This window comes from Mastigoproctus giganteus, chromosome 10, assembly GCF_048544385.1.
Source record: "Mastigoproctus giganteus isolate SK-2022 chromosome 10, ASM4854438v1, whole genome shotgun sequence".
In the NCBI taxonomy this organism is placed as follows: domain Eukaryota; kingdom Metazoa; phylum Arthropoda; class Arachnida; order Uropygi; family Thelyphonidae; genus Mastigoproctus; species Mastigoproctus giganteus.
The window spans coordinates 80,951,130-80,967,273 of NC_143584.1; the positions used below are offsets into that span (position 1 = coordinate 80,951,130).

General features: G+C 38.0%; 1 protein-coding gene across 4 annotated transcripts in view; it reads right to left on the reverse strand.

The window, feature by feature from the left end:
- LOC150079116 (serine/threonine-protein phosphatase 4 regulatory subunit 1-like) overlaps positions 1-16,144 on the reverse strand; it is a 672,615-nt gene that overhangs the window by 316,386 nt on the left and 340,085 nt on the right. For all 4 annotated transcript variants that reach the window (XM_090384028.1, XM_090384027.1, XM_090384026.1 and 1 more), the window contains one exon: positions 14,788-14,930. In XM_090384028.1, the coding sequence (XP_090240154.1) occupies positions 14,788-14,930 (143 nt within the window). The remainder of the gene's footprint in view (positions 1-14,787; positions 14,931-16,144) is intronic.

Here is a 16,144-nt window from a genome sequence, read left to right on the forward strand (position 1 = left end):
TCTCTCTCTCTCTCTCTCTCTCTCTCTCTCTCAGGGTAACTTGGGAATTTTTTTTTGGCTGGTGCAGCATAAGCCTCAAGCTTCCTTGCACCATATGGCTAATAATAATAATAATAATAATAATAATAATAATAATCTCTGGGAAATTAAAATCCCCCATTATAAGACACTCTGATATACTGGCCCACTCTATTTCTCTGCACAAGTGCTCATTATACTCATCAGATTCATTAGGCCTATAATATACACCTCCTCTAATGTTTTCTTTCCGAGTGCTTATGTCACACCAAACAGGCTCAACATTTCATTGTGCACCAACATCAGTTGGATGCACTTCTTTAGATTTTATGTGTTTCTTAAATAACAGCATAACCCCTTCTCCCTTTCTGTCCTGTCTATCCTTTCTGTACACATTGTACTCCCCAAATTCCAATTCTACACTGCTTATGTCTGTGTGACACCACGTCTTTGTATCTCAACAATATCTGCCTTTGATGTCTTGACTAGCACTTCAAGCTCATCGAATTTATTAACTTTACTCTTAACATTGGTGTACATGCAAGTATACATGCACCTGTTTCTACTCTTAGTTACCCTAACACAGCCCATGTAATTACTTGTTCCACTATGACTCCCAGCAGTTCTGAAATCCCCATTGCCTTGCTTCCCAGGTCTGCTCAATTGCATTTCAATAGAAGCAGTGCAAGGTCACTTTCACCTCTGCCAGCGGCTACTGTTAATCTCTTAGTCCGTGTATCACTCCCACACTAGCAGTTTTCCGACCCATGTAACACTGCCTCAATAGCATCAGCAAATATTCTTGCACCCTTTCTATTTAAGTGTATCCCATCCCTGAGTGTCAGAAGTAGAAAGGAATCACCAAGAAAGAGAAGAATTATGATATCCAGCTCAGGATCCTGGTTGCGCCAAGCCCATAACTCATGTGGGGGTTAAAAAAGCCTTTTTGAATCACAATGTACTATCCTATAATAGATAATGCCTAACAGCTAAAATCTGACTTGTTTTTAAAAAATTGTTATGATATTCAATTTAAAACATAAATAAAAGAAATCCTAACCTCGTGCAATACACTGAAATGAGAAAAACAAACTTTACTACAGTGGCAAATTCAGAAACAATTTATACAAACTTGTTTGTGCAATTGCTCAATCCATACATGAGGGAGTTTCCTGAATGTGTGTAAGCTTCATATAGTGAGTTTTCAATAAGTAATAAGTTTATTTATAAAATTTTGAAGTTTGATAAAAATTAAAATTTTGCACACAAATGCTTTTAACCAATAATTTCTTCTTATTTTGAACTGACTGTCCATTAAAGTAAAATTGTCAAAAAATAAATATTACAAAAAATTGTATAAAATCATTAAAAAAGTCATTCTTATTTTAAACATTTTTTTTAGCAATAATATCTCTCCATCTATTTAAGAATCATTTAATTTGATTTTAACAATTCCTGAATCTTTTATTCCTGAATAATAGAGAATTATAGATTTTGTAAGCAGAAATCAGGCAACTGCCAACAGATGCAATGTTTTCTTCCAATTTCCAAACTTATTTTTGTGCTGCTATTAGTTAAAAACACACACAAGAGATGGCAGCACATACTAAGAAAAATTAAGGCAATTCACAGATAATCAAGCACATTATTTGAAATTTACTTGAAATCACCTTCAAGAACATATACAGTAGAACCCAGATAAGAAGTTTTTGAAGAAACTGGAGGTTTAGAACTTCTTACACAGGAAAACTTCTTAGAAGGGAAAGTGACCTAAGGGTATGAAATATTAACTAGAAATAAAAATGAAAAGATACACAAGTTAAAGATCATTTTTAAGTATTATTTCAGAATTTATAAATATTTCACTCTACCTATGAGAAACATTTGCCAACCAGGCTAGCCGGGTGGGTAAAGTGCCTGCCTAACCCAAAGGTCGCGGATTCGAATCCCGCCTCGGGCTTGGATCAAAGTACTGCAAAAACCTTAGGCAGTGCACTATGGCCACAGAAGCCGATGTGCCAACAACTACCAAAAAAAATGGAAAACATTTCTAAACTGAGGATTTCTAATTGCTTAACATTCTGTTCATTAAATTCCTTGCAAATATTCATCACCAAGTTGGAAGGATGAGCTCCTTTGGAGTTCCAACATACCTTAAAAGGTCACAATTACAATAAGACAGAGCAACAATCCACGACATAATTCAGACCTGTTCAGAATCATCAGAATTAATGGCAAATGCTTCAACTGTGTTTCACATGGTCGCCGTCATCCAAGTATAGATATCGATGAAAACAATTGCAATATGTCACTTCCATTAGATCAATATGTTTATACTAAAAGGGTTTTAGCGCAAAAACCTCAGACTATGGAAAGTTCAATAACCAAGTTAGTGTCTACTATCGTTTTAATTCATGGTAAATCACCAAGGTTAAGGGCGCCTCCATAGCCAGGAGCAGAGTGTGTAGCCCACGCTTCTTGATTAGACCGGGGTTCGAGCCCGTGATCCACCAAATACGGAGGATGCGGTAAGGTCAGGGAATGACCACCGCATATCCCCGGAGCAATATGGCCTTAGTTGCTAATGCTACTAAAAACCAAATAACAACAACAACAACAACATCACCAAGGTGAAAGAGCATCGTTTTTCTTATATCTCATATTGTGAATGCCTGCCCAATGAGTTATTATTATTATTCTAAGCCATATGGTGCAAGGAAGCCTGAGGCTTATGCTGCACAAGCCAAAAAAATTAAAAATTCTGAATTATCCTGAGAGTGAGAGAGAGAGAGAGAAAGAGAGAAGGGAATCACCAAGAAAGAGAAGAATGATGATATCCAGCTCAGGACCCTGGGGTGTGCCAAGCCCATACTCACCAGATTACATTTATTTATACACACAATTCTATATACGTTCTCAAGATTTATATACATCCATTTATATATACATGATACAAGATTTATATATAATTTATATACATTCTCACATATATATCCATTCGCGACATGTATACAGATAAAGTGTATTTGTAAGTTATTAGCGGCTTCCAGGGTTTCCCCTATATCCGCCGTTTGTTAGGCTTTTTGCCAAGTTGCCGGCTTAGAAAAGAACTTAAAAGAGCATCAAAATTTCACGTATATATTTAACACAAAACAAAAAAAAAAAAAAAAAAATGCATCTGATAGATGAAATATGTAATTAGGTGTGCATTAGTGTTGTGTTTGCGTTGTGTGTTAGCCGGCACCTGGCATTTAGCAGTAGGGGGCTGTGGCAGGTTTGTGTCAGCCCCTCACTCCCATCCCTAGCCACATGGAGGCAGCCAGGATCTACTTTATCTTAAGAGGACACGGACTGATCCGGTCCTGTGGTTAAGTTTTTGGACGTCTGATGTCCCATCAAGTTAATCCTGTGTGGCCGGGTAATGCATCAGGGAAGGTCCCCTCAGAATTACCAGGGCACACTTTTTTGGTTTTATTTCCCCTTAGATATGAAATAAAATAAAATAAAATAAAATAAATAAAACAATTAAAATAAAGTAAAGTAAAATAAAATAAATAAAACAATTAAAATAAAGTAAAGTAAAATAAAATAAGATAATTAAAATAAATAAAATAAAGTAAAATATATTAAAATAAAATAAATAAAATAAAATAAATTAAACTATAATAATATAAGGACTATCATTTACTTTTCGATATCCCTATACCCCATCTCTCACAGGGCTCAGTCCTGGCCAAGAGTGGGAGGGATGTACTATTCCATCTCTTGCAGGGCTCAATCCTGACCAAGAGTGGGAATGATGTGATCAGTTCATATTGGTACGCAATCTGGCATGGTAGTGTCCATTTCTTCTTGTCTTTCTTTTTCCCCTCTCTTCCATTTTCCTTCTTCTTCTTTCTTCCCTTCTTCCCTCTTTTCTCCTTCTTTCCTCTCTTTTCTTTCCTGGATATGTCCTTGTGTGTACCTTTTCCTATACACTCTAGATATTCCTTTGGCTCAGGCACTGGCAGATTCATCCGGTCTTGTTAAGCCTGGCACTTGTGATTTATGGTACATACCAAGTTTATGACCATTGTTATGGTTCTCTGAGATGTTAGGATTGTAGGTAACATCAACATGCTTTGTTCTCATTGGCACATAACCTCTTGTAGGTGAGAGTGCTGTAATGCCTGGAACTTGGACACTGGGGATGTAGGTCTGTATCTTGCCCCTTGGTTTTATTTTTGTTGTTTTCAATGTCATAGTCATTACTTTTGTTCGTGCAGTACTACTGTGATCTGGGATTATTCTTCACCATTACCTATACACTCTAGGTGTTCCTTAAGTTCAGGCACTGACAGATTTACCTGGTGTTGGTGAGCATTGCACTGGTAGTTTATGGTTCTTCCGTAGGTTATGACCATTTCTATGGTTCTCTGGGATGACAGGTCTGTGGTCATTATGCATTGTTTTTAATATCACATGTCTACTTATTGTAGAGTACTGTGGTGTCTACAACATAGGCACTGTGTATGTAGGTCAGTGTCTTGTCCCTTGATTTTAGTTTTGTTGTTTTCAATGTCACAGTCATTGCTTCTGTTCATGTAATACTACTGTGATCCAGGGTGATTACTCCCCATTGTCTATATACTCTAGATATTCCTTAGGCTTAAGCCATGGCAGTTCCATCTGGTCTTGTTGAGCATGGCACTGTTGAATTATGGTACATACAAAGTTTATGGCCATTGTTATGGTTCTCTGAGATGTTAGGGCTGTAGGTGACATGCAACATGCTTTCTTCTCATTAGTACATAACCTCTTGTAAGGTGAGAGTACTATAATGCCTGGAACATGGACACTGGGGATGGAGGTCTATATCTTGCCCCTTGATTTTATTTTAGCTGTTTTCAATGTCATAATCATTACTTATGTGAGTCCCTGGGGAGTTGCCCTGATATTGAACTACCTTGAATAAGCAACACTTCGACAATGGATTCTCGAAGAGACAACACTTCGCCAGTGTATTCTTGATGGATTAACACCACCCAGGGGTATCTTCCGTGAATAAATAACCTTATTCTTCTCCGCTGGTGAAGCATTGCTTATTGGAGGTAGTGTAATATCAGGGCAACTTGCTCTAATGACATTCACAATATGAGATACATGTATATCAAAAACAATTCCATTTCACCTACTTCAGTAATTTACTATGAACGAAAATGAAGCTTGAGATTAACTCGTTCAATTACGAAAATTGTTTATATTGTTGTATATTTTTTAATACAAAAATAAAAAATTTCTATATTTAAAAAATGTATTAAATGGGAAGACATCATTATAATAATACACTGTGTATTCCTCATCGCAAACTTTAATGTGGGAAAACTTTTACCAGGGACATTAATACATTAAAATATAGAGTATAGAGTTGAAACTGGGATTTAAGAAACCAAACCTAGTACAGGGGAAAACTTCTTATGTGGGAATTTCTTATCCATATATATATATATATATATATGCTCAAGAGTCAACATTTGAAAAACACGATGGGAAGCATCACAGAAATTACAACAGAGGTTCAAAATGCCTATGAACAGCACGAATTCACAACAACCTGTCAAATTGTGGTGCGGGTGACAAGTGCATTTCTGCATGCAATGTTTCTGGGTGAAGAAAAAGTGTAAACTATATCTTCCAGAAATCCCCTATTAAATATCTGGAGACTTTACAAGTAGAAGTATTTAAAATCTCTCCCCCCCCCACACACACACTGTAACATTGCTATCATTCAGGATATTCAAGTATGTACAGTAGTTTTATTTATTCACATTTCATTTTAAAAATAATCAGATCGTTCACACTTTGGGAACATCTCAGAAATTACATGGGTTTATAAAAAATGACTGTTCAATTACTTAGTTAATGTATGGTTCTCCAAGAACATATTGCATATATTAAGTATGCGTTAGGTATATATACCCTTGCCCCAGCAGCTTAACTATGATGGTTCAAACCCCTCTCCCCATTGTTTTATCACTTTGATTGTGAGTTGATCTTTGTTTTAAGAGCAGTTTAGAAAGCATGACACACCACAACTCTTTATACCACCATTTCAGATAGAAGGCATGTGTGAACATGTCTACCAAATGGGATTATATAAAAAAAATTACAGTTCATTCCTACAGTCCATCCACCATTGTTTTTGAATGCCACACAGGTCTTTGTTTTAGAAATGGAAAGAAAATGTGAGAAAAACTTAATAACAAATACAATCGTTTTTATATGCATTGTGAACTAGAAAGTACCATGGTTACCGACATAATACAAGTGCAATAATGTCCACTAAGAGAAAGACATTAAAAAATGTATGAAATTGTGGCAAAACACAAATTTCACAATAAAAAACAGCATAAATTCAAAATCTCACAGCAGAGGAACTAGCTACTGCAGTGGTTTTCAAAGAGTGGACCACTAAGTTACTGTATTCTCTTCTGAGGTATATTCTCTCAATTAGTAAGCAAATTTTTATAAACAGGGCTCATAGGAGGGTAATTACTGGAAGATCAGTTTCTCCCCAATCCCTCTCATTCAGAGACACAATGAAAAGCACGTTAATGAAATATTCACAGCATATAGGAAACCCACAAAGTAAACAATTTCTTCTGGGAGGGTAATCTACTACCATAGGTTGCCGTGAACTGGAGATGTGCAAATGTATCCCCAATTCACAAAGGAGAATCAAAGGGTGAACAGGTAATTACAGATCTGTTAGTTTAAATTGTGTTCCGGCGAAAATAACGGAGTCACTGGTTAAAGAAGTAATGCAACACCATCTAGACAAGACTGCAGTTATATTGCAGACACAGCATAAGTTTGTTAAGGAGAAATCTTGACTGACCAATTTTATTGGATAGTATGATGTGGTCCAAAAGGAACTTTCCTGAAATCCAAGTATGTGATATCAAAATTATTTTTTGATATCATATACTTGGAATTCAGGATAGCTTTTGATACTGTTGAACATAAAAGAATAACATACATATTGGAGCAGTGTAGCATTAAAGGCAAGTTGCTGCTATGGATATAGGGATGGCTGAGTGGGAGAAAACAGAGGGTGATAATCAATGGACACTGCTCTTATTATTATTGTTGTTGTTGCTCTTATATTATTTCTCCCTGATTGGGGGGGTTCCACTCCATGACGGGTATTGCTACCAAGTACACAGGGTGGTTGTAATGTCTGGTGTTACTGTTGGTCAAGGAAATCTGACTATCCTACAGGTGTTCAGGATTGCGACTTTCTGGAGTTCCTTGTAGGTGTTCTCTGGGAGACCTATTGCTACTAGGCTGCTATGTAGAGTCTTTTGTACCATACCAGTGGTTGACACAATGATTGGGATGGTTGATACTTCTTGCGTATGCCACATCTCCTTGCTCTCATGTCTCAGGTTCGTGTATTTCCTAATTTTTTCCTCATGGGTTTTCTGGACATTGCTTAGTGTTCGGCACCGCTATGTCAATCACGTAAGTAGCCTTTTCCATCTTGTCCACAAGAGTTATGTCCGGTCTGTTGTGCGGGATGGTCTTATCCGTTATTATGGCACGATCCCAGTACAGCTTGTGAGTTCGGGTCTCTAGTACTGCCTGGGGTTCGTACTTGTAATATGGTACACTTTCTTTGGTCAACTGGTATTTCCTCGCTAGCTTCTGATGTATTATTCTGGCTACCTGGTTGTGTCTATGAGAGTACTCAGTCTGGGTGATGTGTAGGATCGTTTCTGAGGCCAGGTGGCATCATCGACGTGTCATCTGACATTCCGGGCTCCTTTGCGATGTATTTTCTATAATTTTTGGTGTTGATTACCTGGTCTTGGATGGCCAGCATGAATCCTTTAGTCTTGGGGAAGAGCAACCCACTTGTGAGCCATGCATTGGAAGCAATGGTGTAGATGTGATCTTGATAGAGGTCATTGTAGTGTCTGCCATGGAGTGTCTTCTTTACCCATCTTTCTAACTTCGTTTCTTGTACTGTCTGGGCGGGAGGGGTTTCCTCGCTTAGGTTGAGTGGGATATACCACTCATCTATCTTCCGTATGGCCTGGTGGAGTGGTGCTGTGTTGTTCTCAAAGTAATCCTTCAGGTTAACTATCGCTGTTTTCTGTTGTTCTATCAGGTGTATCAGGCCCCTTCCTCCCTCTTTCCGAGGTATTGTTATTCTCTCCACTGCTGACTTTGGGTGGTGTTCGCGACTCTTAGTCATCATTGTCCTTGTCTTACGCATGATATCTTCTAGCTCTGTGTTAGTCCAATCTATGACCCCAAATGTGTATGTTATTACTGGAGCTGCATAGGTGTTTATGGCTTTAACTGTGTTCCCTCCGTTCAATTTTGCTTTCAGCAGGCTTCTGAGTCTGATAATATTTTTCGGTCAGGCACTTCTTGATTTTCTTGTGCTCTAATTGCTCATCCTGCATCATCCCTAGGTATTTGTAGATCTCTCCTTCTGTCATAGCTTCGATCTCTTTACCAGTCAGCAGCTAGTAATTTTGGCCAACTAATTTTCCCTGGTGCAGTGTGTGGGTCTTGCATTTTTCTAGACCAAATTCCATCCTGATGTCCTTGATGAATTCTTCAGTGATCTGGAATAGTTGCAAAAGTTGTTTCTCGGTTGCTGCGTAGAGCTTGATGTCATCCATGTACATCAGGTGGGTGAGAGTGTACAGGTTCTTTCTTGCTTCTTTGAGGTTATATCCATACAGTACATGCTGCCGTTGAGCATGGTGAATAGCAGGTTGAGTGCTAGACAGAACCATAGTGGGCTCAGAGCATCTCCCTGAAAGATTCCTCTTCTAATGCGGATTGGCCTGGTTGTGAATTAAGGTACTCCATTTCGCCATTGTTTCTCCTAGGAAGTTTGTTACTATCGGATTGACCTTGTAGATCTTCAGGGTCTCTATTAGCCATCTGAGGTACGGAGTCGAAGGCTTTGCGGTAATCTTTATTATTATTATTATTATTATTATTATTATTAATGGCCATATGGTGCAAGGAAGCCCAAGGCTGGCTGCACCAGCAGCCAGCCTTGGGCTTCCAAAAAAAAAAAAAAAAAAAATCTGAATTGCCCTGAGAGTATCCAGCTCAGGACCCTGGGTGTGCCAAGTCCATACTCACCAGCTGTGAGATCCTGGGGTTAATTGTGGACTAATGTTTTCATCAATGGTGTTCCCCAGGGTTCGGTATTGGGCCCATTGTTGTTTTCTATATTTATCAATGATGTTGATGAAGGTACCAAGCTTAATATAGAAGTTTGCAGATAATACTAAGATTGTAAAGGTAATTAATGACAGAATGCTACTGCAAAAAGGATCTAGAAGAGTTAGGAAGATCGGCTCAGATGTGGCAATTGAAGTTTAACAATGACAAATGCAAAGTACTGCATATGGGAGCAGACCCCATTGCATATGGGTAGCAGTACAGTAACATACCAACAGTGTGATAGTACACTCAATGTAGTGGCGAATGAAAAACCTGGGCGTTACTGCACAGTTACATATGACATTCTCTGAGCAGTCCAGCCAGGCTGCGGGGCAGCTCATGGGTTTCTCAAGGATATACAGGAATTTTACTAGCAAAGATAAAGAGATGATTAGTCATTGTATAAGGCAATGGTCAGGCCACATCTTGAGTACTGCATACAGGTATGGGGACATCATTTTAGAAAGGATACAGAGGTCAAGAAATGAGCACACAGAAGGGCAACAAGATTGGTGAGAGGAACAAAGGGGTGGTCTTACCAAGAAAGGCTTCAATTCTACAAATTGCAGCATCTGGAGGCTAGGCACAAGCAATGTGATCACACTGAGATGTTTCAGGCTTTGGGTGGGTTGAGCAAGTTCAAATGCTTATGAAATTCTTCCTATTGCTTAGACATGAGGGAGCATAAATTCATGTTGAGGACAGGTGGTTGCAGGAGAGATGTGCGAAAGTTTTTCTTGAGCCACTGAATGGTTGATTACTGACCGGTTCTTCCAACTGCTGGAAATATCTTCCATGAGTTGTTGTCGAAGTTGATAGAGTAAAAAAACAGCCAAGGAAGAACTATCCAAACTATTGGAGGGAATGAATATTTGAAATGGGAAGTGTTTGTTTTTTTATTAAGACAAAAAAAAAAAAGGTGCATTATGAATTTATTGTAATGTTCCTAAAAATAAAATACAATATCTTCAAAATACCCATAGTAATGGCAAATAATACAAGGAAGTATACTTTAGCATTAGCATAGGCATATGATGCAAGAAAGCAAGCTTACACAGCATCGGCAAAAAAAAAAAAAACTTTCCATTTCACCCATTCATTCACTAAAAACGTTTTTCCACTTCTCCCCTGAATTTATTTATGCTATCAACTTCCACGACGGATGGAAGTTTATTACAGCAATCAACTACCCGCCGGCTAAAGGCAAATTTCGGCACATCTATTCCACAACTGTCTTTCCTCAATTTCAGTTTATGCCCCTTCAGGTTTGCAATCTGAGCAAGAGAAAGAATCCCAACAGGACTGAGCCTGCTCAATTCATTTAAGGCCTTATACACCTCAATCAGATCACTCTGATTGAAATGTATAAGGCCCAGTCTCCAGACATTGCAATTTGCAGAACTTAAGCCTTTATTCATAAGGGCACCCCTTTGGTCCCCTCACCAGTCTTGCTGCCCTTTTCTGTATTCATTCTAGCAACTCTACATCCATCCAAAAATGAGACTTCCAGACCTGTACACAGTACTCAAGGTGTGGCTTCACCATTGCCTTATAAAAGGGGATAATCACCTCCTTATCCCTGCTAGCAAAATTCCTGTATATCGTTGACAAGACCTCATTACCTACTCTGGCAGCCTGTCTGCACTGCCCAGAAAACTTCATATCTGACTGCACAATTATCCCAAGGTCTCTTTCATTCTCCACTACCCTGATTATAACACCATCCAGTTGGTACATTCATCTGGGGTTACTGCTACCCATATGCAGTACTTTGCATTTGTCAATCTTAAACTTCGGTTGCCACTTCTCAGCCAATCTGCTCAACTTTTCCAGATCCTGCTGCAGCAGCATACTGTCACTACTGTTATTAATAACCCTGCCAACCTTTGTAGCATCTGCAAACTTTGACATTAAATTTGATATACCACCATCAATATCACTGATGAATATACAAAACAACAATGGGTCCAACCACTAATAGCATTAGTCCACGAGGAGCAGTGTCCATCCTTTTATCCATTGTAGCAACTTACCCTTAATACCAAGCTGCTCCAATTTGTACAGTAGTCTTCCATGTGCAACAGTACCAAAAGCTTTCCTGAAATCCAACTATATGATATCAAAATTATTTTTCTGCATCGTTCCTTTGTGACCATGTCGTAGTATCCAATCAAACTGGTCAGACAAGATTTCCCCTTAACAAACCTATGCTATATCTGAATTATTACTACAGACTTGTCTAGATGATCCTGAAATGCTTTTTTAACCAGTGACTCCATTATTTTCCCTGGAACAGAATTCAAACTAACAGGTCCGTAATTGCTCGTGTCACCCTTTGATTCTCTTTGTGAATTTGAGATACATTTGCACATCTCCAGTCCGTGGGGAGTTCCCCCTGAGTCCAAGGATGCTCTCGTAATTACGGCTAAGAGTTTGCTTACTTCCTTTACCACCACCTCTGTTAATATAACTAGATATATCCCATCCACCGCAGGTGCCTTTCTTATGTTTAACTTCAACAATTCCTCCTCCACTTTGCTCTCAGTTATTACAAAATCATTCAACTCCCTGTTACAGTGTGTTAAACATCTGGCCTTCTCCTCCTCGAATAATTCCTCATGTGCAAATGTAGATGCAAAATACTCATTTAGTTTGGCAGCTATCTGAGAATGATCATCTAGTCAGCCCACTGATATCATGGGACCAATCTGATTCATCCCCTTTCTTTTAGAATTAATATAAGTAAAGAAGTCTTTGCCAAAGATTTCTCATAATCTGCCTTTGCTTGCCTAACCTCCTTTGTGATTTCATTAAAGACTAGTTTATATCTACAATAGGCTTCTGTGTCGCCTAATAATTTATCTGCATCCCATGCATTGTTCTTCTCCACTATGAGCCTCATTAGTTCATCTGACATCCATTTGAGCCTAAACCTAGAACAGTATTTCTTAGTTGGAACAAAAGCCTAGTAGCCTCCAAGATTACTTCCTTGAATGCAATCCATTTAGAATTTGTTGTTGTTAACATCACCTGTTGGTCAAACTGTACAGAATTTAAAAAACCTCTGAGACCACTGAAGTTACCTTTACGAAAGCAAAAACCCTTCAATTTACCCCTGATGGTAGTTACAACCTAAAGTATATCCCACATCGATACACTATGATCACTGCCACGTAGTGGTTCCTTTATCTGCAAATTCCTAATGCATGAATAATCACTGCTGATAATGAGATCAAGAGTGTTACTCTTTCTGGGTGACTCTCAAACATGCGGCTGTAGAAAACAATCATCCAATAAATCCACAAAAGCCTTGCCAGTGTGCGAGTGACCAACCCACGAAGTTCAGTCAATAACTGGGACATTAAAATCCCCCGTTATAAGACACTCTGATTTACTGGATCACTCTATTAAGGCTTAAGTTTTACAGATTACAGTGTCTGGAGACTAGGCACCTGCAAGGTGATCTGATTGAGGTGTATAAAGCTTTGAATGGTTTGAGCATGCTCAATGCTGATGGGATTCTTCCTCTTGCTCAGAATAATCACCTGAGAGGGCATAAATTCAAATTGAGGAAAGACAGTTGTAGGATGGATGTGCAGAAGTTTGCCTTTAGCCAGCGGGTAGTTGACTGGTGGAACAGACTTCCATCTTTTGTTGTGGAAGTTGAGCCTAAATAAATTTAAGGCTGAGCTGGACAGGTATTTGGAACAAACGGAGTGGTGAAATGGGAGCGTTTTTTTTTTTTTTTTTTTTTTTGCTTTCTTGCATCGTATGCCTCTACTAATGCTAATTCTATTTCTCTGTATAATTGTTCACTGTACTCAACTGTCTGCAGAGTTTTGTCAGATACTGCTGCTGCTTTTTGACTGAAGAGTGTGAGCTTGTCATCCTGGGTTTCGATGCTATGCCATGACACGTGAAGAAAAGAGCAGCACACTAAGAGAAGCAGAGAAGGGAAGTTAATGATTTATTAGAATAATAAAAAAAAAGATAACTTTCCTTTGAGTTAGTCAGTGAACTCCTTAAATGTTACATATTCACAGTAAACAGTTACACAGAGCTTAAGGACTTTCAAATACTCTGAACAAAAGAAAACTATTTACAATTGGTATGTTATATAATCACTAGAGAAAGCCCTTTATGGCACTCAGGGCCATGCATAGGGATTAAATGCATGGCCATACAGTAGTATGCTATAAATAACAAGATATTTACGATGAATAGTATAGCCAAGTGAAAGAAAGCTATAGGTTTTTGCTGCACAAGCCAAAAAATATACATATCAGTGGATGCTGATTATTATGATTACTTCAAGATGCAGCCTAGTTGATAATAATAACCAACTGATAACAATAACTGCAGAAACAATAATATCAGCATTGTTTGATGCAGTGCAAAAATATGCACATAAAAAGAGTAGAAATGAACAGAAAGAAAACTTTAAAATATTTTAAATTGACTGTCTTTTCTTTAAAAAAATTATCAATAAAAATGACGGCCATAATATTTTTGGAAATCCATACAAACTATTAAACACAAATAAAGAAAATACTAAAATCAAGAATTAAAAATGGTTAATGCTCTACTGTATTACAATCACTCAGATTGATACTGCATATACACTATTTTATTTCATGAAGTCATGACACTGGAAACCATCCCAACTGTATAAAACAATGGCAGTAACTACATATGCAACGTGTCAGAGTTAAAGAACAAACTGGGATGTTACATAATCTTTCCACTACACATGCGTAAACTAGGATAAGACAAAAAAGGTGATAGCATAAACCAAAGTGAAAAATTACAATAAACATGGTTTTTTCTATATTAGTATATGTTTGACTGTGACTTCATAAAGTGATTGTTTATACAAATGATATTATCCATGATCACAATATGCAGTGTGCACTGTATAAATAAATAAAAATAAAATAAATAAAAAATAAACGTAATAATAAAAATAAATAACATACATGTTCCCTCCTCACAGACATAATTATCATACTGCCCTTTGAATTTCCCCATGCTATCAGCATCAACTACCTATAAATATATTTCAGTAATTAAAAACCTACTTGTTAAAAGAAAACTCAACCCCAGGGCTCACGTCTGGTGAGTATGAGCTTAGCACACCCAGGGTCCTGAGCTGAATATCATCATTCTTCTCTTTCTTGGTGATTCCCTTCTACTTTTGACTCTCTCTCTCTCTCTCTCTCTCTCTCTCTCTCTCTCTCTCTCTCTCTCTCTCTCTCTCTCACACACACACACACACACACACACACACACACAGAGGGTAACTCAGGATTTTTTTTTTTTTTTTTTTTTTGGCTGGTGCAGCATAAGCCTCAGGCTTCCTTGCACCATATAGCTAATAATAACTTCCAACAATTCAGTCTAAATCTCCCTCCCAGGAATTTAAACTTATGGCCCATAGTAATAATGAAATACATGTCGCTAGAGATATAATTGCACATGTGAAGAAGTTAAAAGGAGATTTAAAAAATTTTAAATAAAATAAAAAGGTCTACGTACCTGATTATGTATATGACTAAGACCTTTCACTACCTGTGGCACAAGCTGCTGCCTGATGACATTTTCTAAGTTATCGCTGTGTTCTCGACAGAAGTTTGCAATGTGCGGGACTTGTTCCATGAGTTCAGCACACACTGTATGTTCTAAATGAAAAGAATTTCTATAAATAACTCCAGAGTGGGTTAAAATATAAGCTAAAACAATTCATACTACCTCCTACCTAATTATGCCAAATTTTCTGAGAGAGAGAGAGAGAGAGATTTCCCATAGGAATAATGTTATAAGTGAAAGTAAGGTTAAAAGCTGATCATATCTTAATATTTCTCTAACTCAGCACAAAATTTTAAGAAAACCAACAATGAACATTAGCAAGTTAATGTTAGATAATGGAATATGGAAAGGTTCTAAAAGGGCCACCAGAACTAGGTCACCTGCACTTATTATTTGCATTTGTGAACTTTCTCCAAAAGTATGGAACCTGCTGCAGCTTCAGGAATGGATATACCCTGGGGGGGGGGGGTAATCTCCCACAAATTTAGGGAGCATCATGTCACATTGAAGTACATCAACTGCCAATACGTTGGGTACAATTCACACACAAAAAATGCCAATGGGCATGCATACAGCCAATACGGATCCAGAAACAATCCACCCTAATTGAGACCCTAACTGTCCTGTTTACCAGCACGCTCTTAAACAGTACAAATCTAGATACAAACTAGCAATGCCTCCCGAGACCTCAATGAACAACAGAAGATGGTGATTAAGAACCTGAGGGATAACTTTCAGGGAAACACAAAACCAATCCATCAAGCCATAAGGAAGACACACAAACAGCACATACCACTCAATCTCAACAAGGAGACCCACTTAACAGATAGAAGAAACAAAGAACAAAGTGTGAAGAGGGCACACCATAAATACACATCAATCCACTATACAGATAAGGTGGCTTCCAACATGGCTCATGAGTGGGAAGCTCTTTCCTATGACCAGTTAGTATAACTTCTGTTCCGGGTAAAATAATGGAGTCACTGGTTAAAGATGCATTGCAGGATCATCTAGACAAGACTGCAGCAATAATTCAGACACAGCATGGGTTTGTTAAGGGAAAGTCTTGTCTGACAAATTTGATAGGATATTATGATGTGGTTACAAAGGAACTGGATGCAAAAAATAATTTTGATATCATATATTTGGATTTCAGGAAAGCTTTTGACACTGTTGCGCATGGAAGACTATTGTACAAATTGGAGCAGAATGGTATTAAGGGTAAGTTGCTACAATGGATAAAAGGATGGTTGAGTGGGAGAAGACAGAGGGTGGTAATTAATGGGTGCTGCTCTTCGTGGACTAA